General features: G+C 39.0%; 1 protein-coding gene across 1 annotated transcript in view; it reads right to left on the bottom strand.

Annotated features, from left to right (window-relative positions):
- Positions 1–5691: 5691 nt before the first annotated feature.
- Positions 5692–15527, bottom strand: part of morc3a (MORC family CW-type zinc finger 3a) — a 67169-nt gene continuing 57333 nt past the window's right edge. Inside the window, exon 19 of the mRNA XM_068041147.1 lies at positions 5692–14266. Within this exon, the coding sequence (XP_067897248.1) occupies positions 14125–14266 (142 nt within the window). The 3' untranslated portion in view covers positions 5692–14124. The remainder of the gene's footprint in view (positions 14267–15527) is intronic.

Here is a 15527-nt window from a genome sequence, read left to right as displayed (position 1 = left end):
TAGCTGAAGATTGACATCTGTGATGCTGGGGACCTCAGGAGGCTGAGATGGGGATCATCCACTCAGCACTTCTGGCTGAAGATGGTTGCAAATGCTTCAGCCTCCTCTATTGTACTAACATATTGGTCTCATCATTGAGGACGGGAATGCTTGTGGAGCTTCCTCCTCCAATTACTTGTTTAATTGTCCACCACCATTTACGACTGGATGTCACAGGACAGTTTTGATCTGATCCATTGGTTGTGGGATTGCTCAGCTCTTATCACATGCTGCTGCTGCTGCTGTTTAGCATGCTTCTAATGCTGGGTTGTAACTTCACCAGGTTGGCACCTCATTTTTAGATATGCCTGGTGTTGCTCCTGGCATGCACTCTTACTCTCCTCATTGAACCAGGGTTGATCCCCTGGCTTGATGGCAATGATAGAGTGAGGTATATGCCAGGCCATGAGGTCACAGATTATGATTGAATATAACTCTGCGGCTGATGATGATCCACAGTGCCTCATGGATGCCCAGTTTTGAGCTGCCAGATCTGTTCTAAATCTATCACATTTAGCATGGTGGTAATGCCACACAACAGTAATGAGACATTGGTAAAACTTCTAGTCTTTAAAAATTCGGAACAAAAGTGCCTGCCAGATGACATTTTTTCAAAAACTGAGTGGAAGCAAATCTGTCCCAAAATATTCTCATATTAATGGATCACTAGACTCAAAATGATTGAGAATGTAAGGTGGTCACTTAATCATCACAACTCACTTTCTGCACTGGTTTTTACCATTAATAGCAAATAAGACAATTTTTTTCAATAAAAAGACTTCATAAAACTGAAATGTTGCCAAGCAAATATTTTATAAGCACTGTACAATCTTGGCCAAACACAAAACAAGATTTCATAGAAACATAGAAAATAGAAGCAGGAGTAGACTATTCGGCCCTTTGAGCCTGCTCCGCCATTCATGATCATGGCTGATCATCCAACTCAATAGCCTGTTCCCGCTTTCCCCCCATATCCTTTGATCCCTTTAGACCCAAGAACTATATCTAACTCCTTCTTGAAAACATGCAATGTTTTGGCCTCAACTGCTTTCTGTGATAGCGAATTCCACAGGCTCACTACTCTCTGGGTTGTCAAAGATACACCCCCTCCCTGGTTCCCCATATGTAACCCAGCATGTTTAAATTCTCTTTCTTAATCAGGTGACATTGCAAATCATAAGCCATTCTTACCAACCGACATCCAATCAAATCATAGCCATTCTCCTCATCTCAGTCCTGAAAGGTTTACCCCTTATCCTGAGACTATGACCCCTGGTTCTGGACTCGCCCACCATTGGGAACATCCTTCCTGCATCTACCCTGTCAAGTCCTGTTAGAATTTTATAGGTTTCCATGAGATCCCCCCCCTCACTCTTCTGAACTCCAGTGAATATAATCCTAACCGACTCAATCTCTCCTCATACATCAGTCCCACCATCCCAGGAATCAGTCTGGTAAACCTTCGCTGCACTCCCTCTATAGCAAGAACATCCTTCCTCAGATAAGGAGACCAAAACCGCACACAATATTCCAGGCTTGGACTCATCAAGGCCCTGTATAATTGCAGCAAGAGATCCCCGCTCCTGTACTCGAATCCTCTCACTATGAAGGCCAACATACCATTTGCCTTTTTTACCACCTGTTGGACCTGCATGCTTACCTTCAGCGACTGGTGTACAAGAACATTCAGGTCTTGCTGCATATTCCCCTCTCTGATTATAGACGTTCAGATAATAATCTGCCTTCTTGTTTTTGCTGCCAAAGTGGATAACCTCACATTTATCCACATTATACTGCATCTGCCATGCATTAGCCCACTCACTCAACTTGTCCACATCACCCTGAAGCCTCTGCATCCTCCTCACAACTCACCCTCCCACCCAGTTTTGTGTCATCTGCAAATTTGGAGATATTACATTTAGTTCCCTCATCTAAATCATTAATATATATTGTGAATAGCTGCGGTCCTAGCACCAATCCCTGCAGTACCCCACTAGTCACTGCCTGCCATTCGGAAAAAGACCCATTTATCCCTACTCTTTGTTTCCTGTCTGCCAACCAATTTTCTATCCATCGCAATACACTACCCCCAATCCCATGTGCTTTAATTTTACACGCTAATCTCTTATGTGGGACTTTGTCAAAAGCCTTCTGAAAGTCCAAATAAACCACATCCACTGGTTCCCCCTCATCAACTCTACTAGTTACATCCTCGAAGAATTCTAGTAGATTTGTCAAGCATGATTTCCCTTTCGTAAATCCATGCTGACTCTGTCCGATTCTACCACTGTTCTCTAAGCACTCTGCTATAAAATCTTTGATAACGGACTCTAGAATTTTCCCCACGACTGACGTCAGACTGATTGGTCTATAATTCCCAGATTTCTCTCTACCTCCCTTTTTAAATAGTGGGGTTACATTAGCTACCCTCCAATCTGCAAGAACTGTTCCAAAGTCTGTAGAATCTTGGAAGATGACCACCAATGCATCCACTATTTCTAGGGCCACTTCCTTAAGTACTCTGGGATGCAGACCATCAGGCCCTGGGGATCTTTCGGCCTTCAATCCCATCAATTTCCCCACCATTTCTCTACTAATAATGATTTCCTTCAGTTCCTCTCTCACTAAATCCTGGGTTCACCAACATTTCTGGTATGATATTTCTGTCCTCCTTTGTGAAGACAGAACAAAAGTAAGCATTTAGTTGGTCAGCCATTTCTTTGTTCCCCTTAATAAATTCCACTGTTTCTGACTGTAAGGGACCTACATTTGTCTTCACCAATCTTTTTCTCTTCACATACCTATGGAAACGTTTACAGTCAGTTTTTATGTTCCCTGCAAGCTTGCTCTCGCACTCTATTTTCCCCTTCTTAATCAATCCCTTGGTCCTCCTTTGCTGAATTCTAAACTGCTTCCAATCCTCAGGTCTGTTGTTTTTCTTGGCAAATTTATATGCCTCTTCGTTGGATCTGATGCTATCTCTAATTTCCCTTGTAAGCCATGGTTTGGCTACCTTTCCTTTTGTGCCAGACAGGAATAAACAATTACTGCAGTTCATGCATGCACTCTTTGAATGTTTGCCATTGCCTTTCCACCGTCATATCCCTTTAAGTAACGTTTCCCAATCCATCATAGCCAACTTGTGCCTCATACTTTCATAGTTTCCTTTACTAAAATTCAGGACCCTTGTCTCAGAATCAACTACGTCACTCTCCATCTTGATGAAGAATTCTATCATATTATGGGCGCTCTTCCCCAAGGGGTCTCGCACCACTAGTTTGTCAATTATTCCTCTCTCATTACACAATACCCAGTCTAGGATGGCCTGTTCTCGAGTTGATTCCTCAACATATTGGTCCAGAAAACCATCCCATATACACTCCAAGAATTCCTCCTCTACGGTATTGTGACTAATTTGATTTGCCCAATCTATATGCAGATTAAAGTCACCCATAATTACAGATGTTCCTTTATTGCATGCGCCTCTAATTTCCTGTTTAATGCCATTCCCCACATCACCATTACAGTTTGGGGGCCTATATACAACCCCCACTAACATTTTTTGCCCCATAGCGTTTCTCAGCTCTACCCATACAGATTCCACATCGTCAGAGCTAATATTTTTCCTCACTATTGCGTTAATTTCCTCTTTAACCAGCAATACAACTCCACTGCCTTTTGCTTTTTTTCTGTCCTTCCTAAATACTGAATATCCCTGGATGTTCATTTCCCATCCCTGGTCTCCATAATCCCGACTATATCATACCCATTCACATCTATTTGCGCGATTAATTCATCCACTTTATTGTGAATGCTCCGCACGTTAAGCACAAAGCCTTAAGGCTTGTCTTTTTAACATTACTTGACCCCTTCCCACTATTTTTCACTGTGGCCCTGTTTGATTCTGGCCCTGGATTTCTCTGCTTATCAGTTTTCTTATTCCCCTTACTGTCTTTTGTTCTTGTCTTTGATCCTCCCTCCTCTGACTCCTTGAAAAGGTTTCCATCCCCCTGCCATTTTAGTTTAAACCCTCCCCAACCACTCTCGCAAATACTCCCCCAGGACATCAGTCCCGGTCCTGCCCAGGTGTAACCCTTCCAGTTTGTACTGGTCCCACCTCCCCCAAAACCGGTTGCTTCCTTTTGCTTCTTCCTCTTCCATTCTACCCACCCTCAACTCACAAGACAGAATGGTTATCTTAAAACTCTCTGACCATTTGCAGTTAACCAAACTGTTGCAAGCTCACAGTGCCAGTGCGGCTCAGTAGTTGCACTCTCAACTCTATCAAAAGGATGTGGATTCAAGCCCCAATCCTGGGACTTGAGCACAAAGTCTAGGTTGATTCTTCAATGCAGTACTCAGGGTGTGCTGCATCGTCAGAGATACCATTTTAGGGATGAGATGTTCACGTGAACATACAAGATCTCATACCACTATTCAACGAGGAGCACAGCAGTTCCTCCAGTATTCTGGCCAACATTTATCATTCAATCAGTATCAAAAAATATATTAACTGATTATCTCATGATTATTTGTGCATCTACAATGCTGTTTGTCCGTCCACATCACTTCACTACATTTCAAAAGCATTGGTTGCAAAGTTCTTTAGATGGCTAGAAGATTTGAAAAGAATTGTGCAACTGCAGGCTCTTTTTTGTGTTGTAATAGAGGCTTGCTTATTTTTTGAAGATTTTAATTGGGGCTATTTTCTTGACAGGATTCACTTGGGGTATCTTTTATTGTGATTTAGTGTCTCCAGTCACGAGCTATTTTCTGTAAACACAATAAATACAATTCACAGCTCTGAGGTGAAGGCTAGGCACCATATTCTGCCCAATGGCCTACTTGGCAAATGTACGCCAATCAGTTAACCAAACTGGCCAGTCAGATATGATGCACTTAGCTGTACTAACCAGGATGCTACAAAATTCAATTCTAGAGTTAACTAATCTCACCAAGGGAATAATTGAGATAGAAACATAGAATAGGAGCAGGAGTAGGCCATTCAGCCCTTCGAGCCTACACCGCCATTGAATATGATCATGGCTGATCATCCAAACTGAGTACTCTGTTCCCGCTTTCTCCTCATATCCCTTGATCCCTTTGGAGCCCCAAGAACTATATCTAACTCTTTATTGAATATATTTAATGATTTGGCCTCAACTACTTTCTGTGGTAGAGAATTCCATAGGTTGACCATTTTCTGGGTGAAGAAATCCCTCCTCATCTCTGCCCTAAATGGCTTACCCCTTATCCTTAGACTGTGACCCCTGGTCCTGGATACAATAACAGATCTCAGGATTCCAAGGCTCAAAGGCAAGGCGGGGTGGGAAGAAGCCAAAAAAAAAGTTCAGCAAGTGCTCCAATGATCCCCACTGGAAATGCGAGAGTGTCTTGATATGATGTAGCTTGGTTGTAATGTCAATTAGACCACCAGGTTCACATATAAAGAATGGCACCTGAGTCAAGTGCCAGAGTCCTACCAGTGCCTATGGCCAAGCAAGATCCTGCACCATCATGTGTATTGGGAAATAAGAGGTAGCAAAAGTGAAATGTCCCCAGATAAGAGTTGTATGTTCAACTAAATGTGAAATATTACCATAATTTTTCCTCCATCTCCGTCCCGAAAATGGTTAAATTAAACTGCAGCCATTGTAAAAGTAGAAATTTAATCAGCAAGACAAAGTATAAAATGCTTAAATACACACATTTTAAACTTTAATGGAAAAATCTCATTTACAAACAATATTCCAATACATTCATAAAAAGCTTCCATAATGTTCTCATTGAAATTTGCACAATTGTAATTGCCTTTTATCTATTTAAGCTTCAAGACAATCATATGCATCACACACATTTTCCCCTGAATTAACAAAACATTAACTTCTATAATATATATTAACATTTTATTGATAATACCATTAATACTAGCCTGCTACATTTTCTTTATCCAGAGTTCAGCTAATCTTTTTCTCTTTTAGGAAAATGAACAGATTACATAGATAATAAAAGATTAAAAATACATTCAAAGCATCTTGTGGCACAGGTCACTTTAAATGAACAGACACAAAATGCAGAAAATTAGATTGAGAGATATGTCAAGAATCTGTTCGATTATTGAGAGTTATACTATTCTGTCAAAATACCTTGAGAACTATTGAGCCAGTGCTTGCCAATATTTAATATGCTTTCCTTAGCAACTTATAAACATTTTTAAATATTAAAAATGTGAAACTTAAAGCTATTGTGTTTGCTCTCAAAATCTTCCAGCATTTCCTCTTTTTTGGGAAGAGGAAGAGTAGAACAGAAATAATTTAACCAAAGTAGCTTCATGATATACTATTTGTTAAAACCAATTAAGATCTCTATTAAGTAACCAATTATACAATTGCATTTGTTTTCTACAAAAACTTTGAAATGAGTGCTAATAAAGCCATGTTTTATACTGTTCAGAGATGAATCTGCACCTAAAATTAATCAGCTCTGCAACCAAGTTGGTTGACTCATTGCATTGTTTGATATAGAACCAACCACAAAAAAGCAGAATGTAATTTTGCAATGTTCAGCCGACACACATTATCTTTCAACATTAATTCAAATAACATTGATTGCGTTCCTAACGCCAGCATGGAGTCAGAATGGAACCATCTTTGAAGATGCTGTAAATTAAGTAGATAATGGAACTACCAAAGATAACTTACTGGGCTTGCAGGAGGCTATTGACAAAGTCCTTCAAGGAAAAACTCTAATCCAAAAGCCATGGGAATGCAGGGTGGAGTAGAGGACTGGATAAGACTGATTTAAAAATATGCAGAAATCAGCCAAATATATTAAGAGTATTGGACTAGGTGGAAGTGCCAAGTAGAAGCTTGTAGGTGTTAGTGATTCGAGCTCTGTAGTTACCACTACACAAAAAATGACCTGAATACTGAAATCGACTGCAAGATTAAATTTCCAGGTGTACACTTTGGCAGAAAATGGCAAATTAAATTTAATATGGATAAGGTGGGTGGAGGGGGGGAGGGGAATCAGTCTTTGGTGAAAATGCAAAACAGACAATAGCAAACGGCAGCCATAGTCAATGGAAAACAAAAATCAGGCGTGGTGCAAAAAGTATTGAAGTGAAAGCATGAAACAGAGATTAATAAATTAAGATCAATTTCACCCCTTGAACTTGGGTTGTAAGATGGGTGACAGGAAGCCTTCTGATTTTCAGGTCTGTTTTCCTAAACATTTGTTTAAAAAATTTCAGGTGACATAAAGCATAAAACTTTGGATTTAATCAGCCAAACTATTCTCACAGGATCAAAACATCAAATGAACAATAAAAATGTACACTAACTGCACAAAATAGTATGCTGAAAATTGACGTTCATCATGCTCATTTTCTTTCCTATACATGTTGCATCAGTACAGCGTCAACACTGCATTACCTCTGCAAACTTCTACTCTACTGTTCTACATGCTTTGTTTATTGTTGCTGCAGTGATTGGACAGATTGAACATCTGCGGCAATTTTCAACTGCTGGCCGCCCAAAATGGGTGGTTCTTGGTTGAAGATTTGGGGGTGGAGGAGGGTGGCAGCAAATCTTGGCTGCCTCATTGACAACCAACTTTTGAGGTGGACCTGCAAAATCTTGAAGCTTAAACATCCTTTTGTATGAAAATTTTGTTAAATGTATTTTGGAAGTTGAACTACTTGATCAACTAGTTAGGTCACTTGTTCAAAAAAGTCAAGGAGATTCAACAAGCAGGCTCTTTCCCATCTGAATCCATTTTGGCAAATTTAATTCTAATTAATTTCATTATTAACCTGATATTACCATAATGTCTGGCTTTCCAATACGTTAGTCAGACTACTCGAATATAATGCACAGTTGTGATCACACCACATTAAAGATGCATATGCATTGTAAAGGGTGTGGAGTAAAATCAACAAGAATGATCACAAATGTAAGAGTGATGAGGGAGGAGGAAAGCTTTGAGAACTAAACTCTACAGCATAGAAAGAACAAGGTTAAAAGGTGATCTCACTCACGTGAGGTTCAGGTAAATCAGATTACTTCAAAGTCAGATGAGTAAATAGGACTAATTTAACTTTATGGAATGTAAATTTAAAATGGACATCGAACTTCTTCAAAGAGTGAAATATTTGGACTAGCCTTCCAAGCAAGGCAGAAATTAAAATCTGATCCCTCTAGTAGTTTATAAGCTTAATAAACTTTATCTTTAACTTATGTAAAACATTAGGATGCATTTGAAAGTCAGAGAATTCATGAATGAAACTTCACAACATTGTAGTTTTTGGATGCAGCAGCATAGACATTCATTTAACAAAATCACAGATTTTGTGCTCAAGATTTTCACTTTTCAGTTAAGTTTTTTTACATTAAAATTGGGTTTCTAAAGATCATTCGTTACTGTACATTTTCCATATAAAAAAGGGCAGCCAGATATGTTTAGTGCATAGTTTCCAAATACAAAATGAACCTCTGAAATTGCAGACCTGAATCAGAGTACAGTTTTGCTCACAAATTTAAAAGAGGAAGTACTGAATTTTATTATCTCAAAATAAGAGAATATGGCCCACATTCCATTTCAACATCAGTGGAACTTATTCCCCAGCAAGCAGGCTTTTGTGTGGAGGGATACTGTAATTTTATAACCAGCATTAAATGCAGCATGATCAAAAATTGGGAAGCCTAGGGCTGAAATTTAGAAGAGTGTACCGTAATGGAGCGCCTTATAATGAAGGTGACATGTACTCAGTGTGGCCTGAATAGGCAAGATCGATATGCACTTAAGTTTCTGAATTTATTTACATCAGTCTTATTCAATATTTACAAAACAATACTTTGACCAAAGAGAGTAGAGGCCAACAGATTTGAAAAAGTTAACACAAGCTTCTCAAACTTTTGTAAACAGTACATTTATAATGGTAGACAGCAGAATTTCTCTCAAAGCTCTCAAAATAAATATGTCTATTCAGGTAAGACAGGTGCAATTGTAAATAAGTCTCTTAGCATGCGTACAATTTACAATATATTGACAAATACAAACCAGAACCAGGCAAACCAGCTATTTCTTCTTGAATGCAAGAAACATCCACTGCATCAATACAATTTATGCTTTGTTCATTATTTTATTCTGCTAACATTCAACAAAAGTTTTTTTGTGGAATATCAAGAAAAAGTAGACAAGCATGTACTCAAAGGCTTAAGTCATTATAGGTTTCCGGATGATGGTACCATCAAATCCTTGAAATGAATTTAAACACATGGGATAGGTTGACTTTACCTTCATAAAGAAATGGTTTTACAGTTTCCCCCATTATACTTTCAGTGCCACGTTATCCTCCACAGCTCAGACAGTTTAAAACCACTTATTGAATTTTGGTGGATCCATTTTCCCTCTTCTCCTGTATGACCAAATCACACCCTCCATCAGCATACCACAGCTGCAGTGTGTACTATGCGCTGCAGCAACTTGCCATGCCTTCTTTAGAAGCAGCTCAGAAACTCATGATCACCACCTAGAAGGACACGGGCAGCAAGTGTGTGGGATCATCCCATCACGTTCCCCTCCATATCCCGACTTGGATATGTCATTGCTTCAGTGTCACTGGGTCAAAATTGTGGAACTCCCAACCTAACAGCATTGTTGGAGCACCTTCACCACATCATATGCAACAGTTCAAGGTGGCACACCAGCACTTTCTCAAGGGCAGTCAGGATGGGCAGTATCAGCATTGCCAGCGACACCCACATCCCAAAAATAGATTTTACAAAAATTGAGATAATTGCCTTGAGGACATTCAAATGAAAACAGCTGAGGCTGGAATTCAAAATTTGGTCTCAGTCAAGTATGGCAATCTAGCTTAGTATATATTCAGCAATATCAATTTTACATTAAAATAAATATTGTTGGGACATTACATTGGATGTTCAAAGGCTACACACCACATAGCAGAATATAGGCTCAAATCAAAGTATTAGTGGGGCGAGATAGCGCTCCAAAGAGAACTTCTGTTAAATTTCAAGGATGAATCACTTCACTACTCTCTCACATCACCTGATAGATGGCTGATAAACAGCACGAGTAATAGTCTGGGATCAACTTGCCTGACTGCCCTCTTGAAGGGTGAATGATGTACTGCACAGCAAGTGACAAAAAGAGAGAAACAGTATGAAAATGAATAAAAATGAAAGATTTCATTGCGCAGTAAACTTGCTTAAAAAGGCATAAAGTTACACTATAGTCATCTGACTACTGAAGCTGCCCATGTCAGCCTATAGGAGGACAGCCAAACATCCAAACTTGAGCTGACATTTGCATCACATAAATGCCAGGTGATGACAATCTTGAACAAACAGAGGGCTACCATGACTTTCAACTGCACTGCCAACATACATTCTGAGGGCGACCATTGACCAGAGGCTGAACTGGATCATCCATATCAGCACAATGGCTATGGGTACTCTGTAAAAGGCAGCTCATCTCCTGACCCTCAAGGCTCCTCCACCACCTGGCTACAGTCAGCTGTGTGTTGGAATCTTCACCACTCACGCAAATGGGTGCAAGCATAACATTCAAGAAGCTGATTCCTGGAATGAAGGGTTGTCTTATGGGGAGGGGTTGAGCTGGTTGGGCCTATACTCATTCAAAGAGGCAATCTTATTGAAACACAGATTCTGAGGGGTCTTTACAAGACACATGTTGAGAGAATGTTTCCCCTCATGGGCGAAATCTAGAAATAAGGGGAACAGTTTCAGATAAGAGGTCACCTATTTAAGACAGAGATGAGGAGGAATTTCTTCTCAGACAATCATGAATCTTTGGGATTTTCTACCCACAGAGCTGTGGAGGCTGAGTCATTGAAAATATTCAAGGCTGAGATGGACAGAATTTTGAACTATAGGGGAGTCAAGGCTTAAGGGAACAGGCAGGAAAGTGGAGTTGAGGCTAAGATATGTCATGATCTTATTGAATGACAGAGCAAGTACGAGGGGCTGTATGGCCTACTTTTTCCCCATTTCTCATGTCTTATGTTCTCAACACCATCCAGGACACAGCCATTTGCCTGCATAGTACTTCTGACAGTGGACTCAATATCCACCCCCTCTACCACCAGCAGTGGCTTCAGTATGTATGATCTGCAGGAAGCATTGGAACAGCTCATCAAGGTTAGGTAGATAGCTACATCCTCCTCCGTGATCTTCAGTAGGACAAAAGCAGCAGTGTTCTGGGAACACCCTCACCTCAAGTTTCTCTCCAAATCACACACCATTCTGACTAGGGTATTTATGACCAATTCTGGGTCGGAATCCTTGAATTCCCCATCTAACACTACTGTGGGAGCATTATCCTTAAGAAGACTACAATAGTTCAAAGAGTTAGCCCACAACTATCTTCACAGGGCAACTAGGATGGGCAATACATGCAGTCTTGCCTGTGACAGCCACATTCCAAGAACATATTTTTAAAAAAGACATTGAACAAGGTAGTATGCATGTGCATATTGCATCTGTTGTAGATTAAGGGGCACATTACAAATGTTGGGTATAGAATATCTTTGAATGCATACAGTAAGTCAGAGAGATTGAAAGTAGTGGTGACAGTAGTTAAATATTTTCACAAGTGAAATTTTGCTTACAGAAATTTCCTATTAGGAGTTCTGACCATATGAAACATTTAAAAAAAGTTAAATAGCTAGCACTATATTTTTTAACCTCATCTTCCTAGGAAAATCAATATGTACTGAGATCAAATCACACTGAGTTATCGACTCACTACAAACCATTCCAATGAAGGGTCAGTCCAGAATGCCCCATTTTTGAGCACTGTGTTAAAATAATCCAATTCAGCATACCACCAGCAAAGCAGCAGAATATAAAACTGTAACCCACATAGTCAAGCTCATCTTACCCATTTCCAGTTTGATATTAGCAGAAAGTACGTAACAAATATCCTTACATGCAAGGGTGGGAAGGATATAAAGTGTTGTAGACTGGTGTGTGACCTAATATGCAGTAAAATATTGAACGTATTGAGGTAACAAACCAGTTTAGCTGCATCTCAACTGAGACTAGTCATTCTATTTATAATATATTCATGCAAGTTCATAGGAAGAGCTCTATTCTATCCAGAGTTTTCTGTGCTACAGGGAGATTCTAAAGGTACCCACCAACAGGCTGCTACATTTAAATGAGGTGATGCTTTTATTTCAATGACTGTTACAGGGACTGATACCTTGCACATATATTTTTCTCTTGTCCCTCTTCTGCTGATGGTGTTGATTTCTTGAGGGGGACCTCCAGCACCTCAGTCAAGTGGGACCTACCCATCAGAGAGCCTGGACAGCAAGCATCAATCACAGTGGGCATCATAGTAAAGACTGATCATGTCTTCACCAAATCCCCACACGTACACTTCTAGCAATGCTGTCAAATAGCAATGAAAACCCAAAACAGATTTTTCGTTCTTAATCTAGGGACACTGAGGTAGTTTCTAGCAACCTCCTACTGCCCGAGCTGAGAACAGCCAAATTCAGTATCTGTATGCTCGAAGGGAAAGAAAGGCCAGGATTCTCAAATCTAAATCACTATTCAGAAAGACAGGCTGAAAATTGCATGTCATTAGATTAGAAAAAGATCTGGCTTAGATGTGATACCCTCCACAACTGAATAGCCTGCTGAAACTCTAGGCTTGCACTAGTTGAATGGCCAATTAAAGGTGCTAGAAGGCGGAAGGAACCAATGGAACTCCCTACAAGAGTCTAAAAAGAGAAAAGGGCAAAGAAATAGCAAGGATGGAGTCAAAAAAGGCATGTCCTCTTCACAGAGCTATAGAATTCCTCTACCCTGAATAATATAATTAATTTTACATTTTGTCTCAACAATTCAAATAGAGTAAATGGAGAAATGAAATTTGAAGTAGAACATATATTTATAAATAAAGTCAATAATGGAGCAGTGAATTGAGCCTTTAGATGAACATTTGAATTGTTACTAGTAATGTATATGCACAATCTATAAACTCTAATAAAAAAAAAGTACAAAAATAGAACAGAATACGCTTCTGCTGAATATCAAAAATATTCGGGTTGGAGATAAAATAGCTTTGGGAAATGCTTCAGCTCCCTGTCCCAACAAAAGCCATACATTTCAAAAAAACAAATAATTTGGAAGATCTCTCAATTTTTTGAACTATGAAATAAGTCTATATACACCCATCTCCTAAGAGTGACTTTGGCTCTTCACTGCCTCACTTTTTTCAATCACCAGGAAAGGAAATGAAGCTCTGTACGACACAAACTACATTTCCTCCAGTACAAAAATAATTTGGATATATGGCAGAAGCTGCATGAGTGACTGAGCCCTAATGCAGTGCAAATTCATTTACATTGCAAGAATCAGTCAATTACAATTCATTTACCATGGGCCGAAAGACCTGCTTCTATGCATTAAGTACTGGTTAATAGTATACAACACTTGTTTATAGTGAAATTACTATGGGATTACAGTGAAATATTAGAGCACATTATTCAGCCTAAAAACCAACAAAATGTACATCAAATCAATGCCTGCAGGAACAGTATGGACTAAATCTCTTAAAATGAGAAATGGCATGACCTTTTAAAACAGAAAATGATTAAGCAACATACTACTACTGATCCCAATTTGTTTTAGAAGGTAGGCAGACACCATCTTGGCCTCAGATGGAATACGCAAAAGAACAGGATAACATATTTACACAAGAATGGGTAAAGAAATTAACAACACTAGTTTGCTGTAACTGAACCTGATGCTTTCTCAAACATGCTACTAACTGTCCTGTTATGTGCAGTCAGCCTGCAATGCATTACTGTTTTGCACCTTTGCTGGAGTAAACTGTCTACCATACTAGAAACTTAGGAAATAAACACTTTTGGTCCAATAGAAAAAAATACTAGAAAAGATAGTCATCACAGAAGTGCATCATCTGCTTACTTGTAAGCTCTGGTTTTATCAAAAGTCTATTGGTATTATTACATAATCCACTGGATATCTTCGCAATACATCCACATTATAAAACAGAAGATGACCTTCATGACGTATTGGTAGACAGTACCTGATCCAAAATCTCATCAACAACATCACTTTCATAGTTAATTTGTGCTAAGTCCAGTTCAGGTATAATATTAGCCAGAAGCTGTGCAACACCAAACCTCAGAGACTTGAGTTGTGCACTGTAAGTAAGACAAGAAATGTTCACGCATTAACAGTTGTGACATTGGTCTGCAGTTCAGTCATGCTCAGTGCAATGATAGCAGTTAAGATTGCCCTTACATATTTTTTTGCAGAGACTCCTGCAGAAGAAATGCTCCAAGACACATCTATTGGAACAATGTTACTATAAAACTCTTCAGTCTTTTGGGATCAAATATTTTTTTAATTATCTATTTTAGTGTTGCATAATGGCCAAAGTTGAATGCATTGGTTTCAATTTATTTTCAATGGTACCAAAATTGAAAGCAGTAAATTCCATCAAAACTGATTTTATAGTAGTGTTATAAATTCCTGTGATATGACAATATGAGCTATATATAATTAAAGTTCAGCAGTTATAGAAAAAAATGCTTTTAATATTGTAGTTGGAAAAAATGCTAATATACAAAGAAATGTTTATTTCAACAACTGAGGCACACAATATATGTTAATGCATTCTCAATATACAAAAGGTGCAGCCCCAAAGTAATTAAGTTTAAAATGCTTCATGATTTGTGCATTCAGATAAAAACAAAGTCAGCATTGGCGAGTTAAAGCATTTTTTTTTTTACAAAGTTTTTTTCCAGTCTCGGCATTGAGAAAAATGAAATTTAAAATTCGGTGTTATTTCTTTGAAATATAATTAGAAAATTAGAAAATGACTCTTGAGAACTATTTTTTAGACTGCCCCCAGTGTTATAACATTACTGAACAAAACTATGTCTTAAGCAGAAAAAATTCTTAAACATTTCCATCACTGCCTACTGTTGAAACCTAAATCCCTGCTTACATGAGAACTGTAGCACGAAAATGGTATCAATCGAAATGTAAAGAGGGTGTTAGCAAATCGATAATCCATTTTACACACACCTAATATTCTTCTTAATTGAAATCGGAGTGTAAAAGGGACTACCAATACCTTATTATCCACTTTGCATTACAGCTGGAGATCAACTTCTAAAGTGCATCGTCCTGATCTTGCCTTCCCCCAGTTAATTCATAATTCCAAAGCCCGTGGTCTGACATGAAGCCTTGCGCATCCATCTTGCCTGTCCTTGTTGAGCTCTACTGACTCCCTGTTCGTCAGTGTCAAATCCTCATCTTCAATTCCCTCCAGTCACATCCCGTCACATTTAAGCAATCTTCTTCAGCCACAAGTCCCAACACCCACCTTCCACTCCAATTTGAAATAGTGCAAGCATTTTTCTAACTTCAGTTTAATGCAGTCCCCAAATGGAAAGA

The sequence above is a fragment of the Heterodontus francisci genome, chromosome 10 (genome assembly GCF_036365525.1).
Source record: "Heterodontus francisci isolate sHetFra1 chromosome 10, sHetFra1.hap1, whole genome shotgun sequence".
Lineage (NCBI taxonomy): Eukaryota > Metazoa > Chordata > Chondrichthyes > Heterodontiformes > Heterodontidae > Heterodontus > Heterodontus francisci.
The sequence above is the reverse complement of the archived record's forward strand: the minus strand, read 5'-3'. Positions and strand labels throughout refer to the sequence as shown.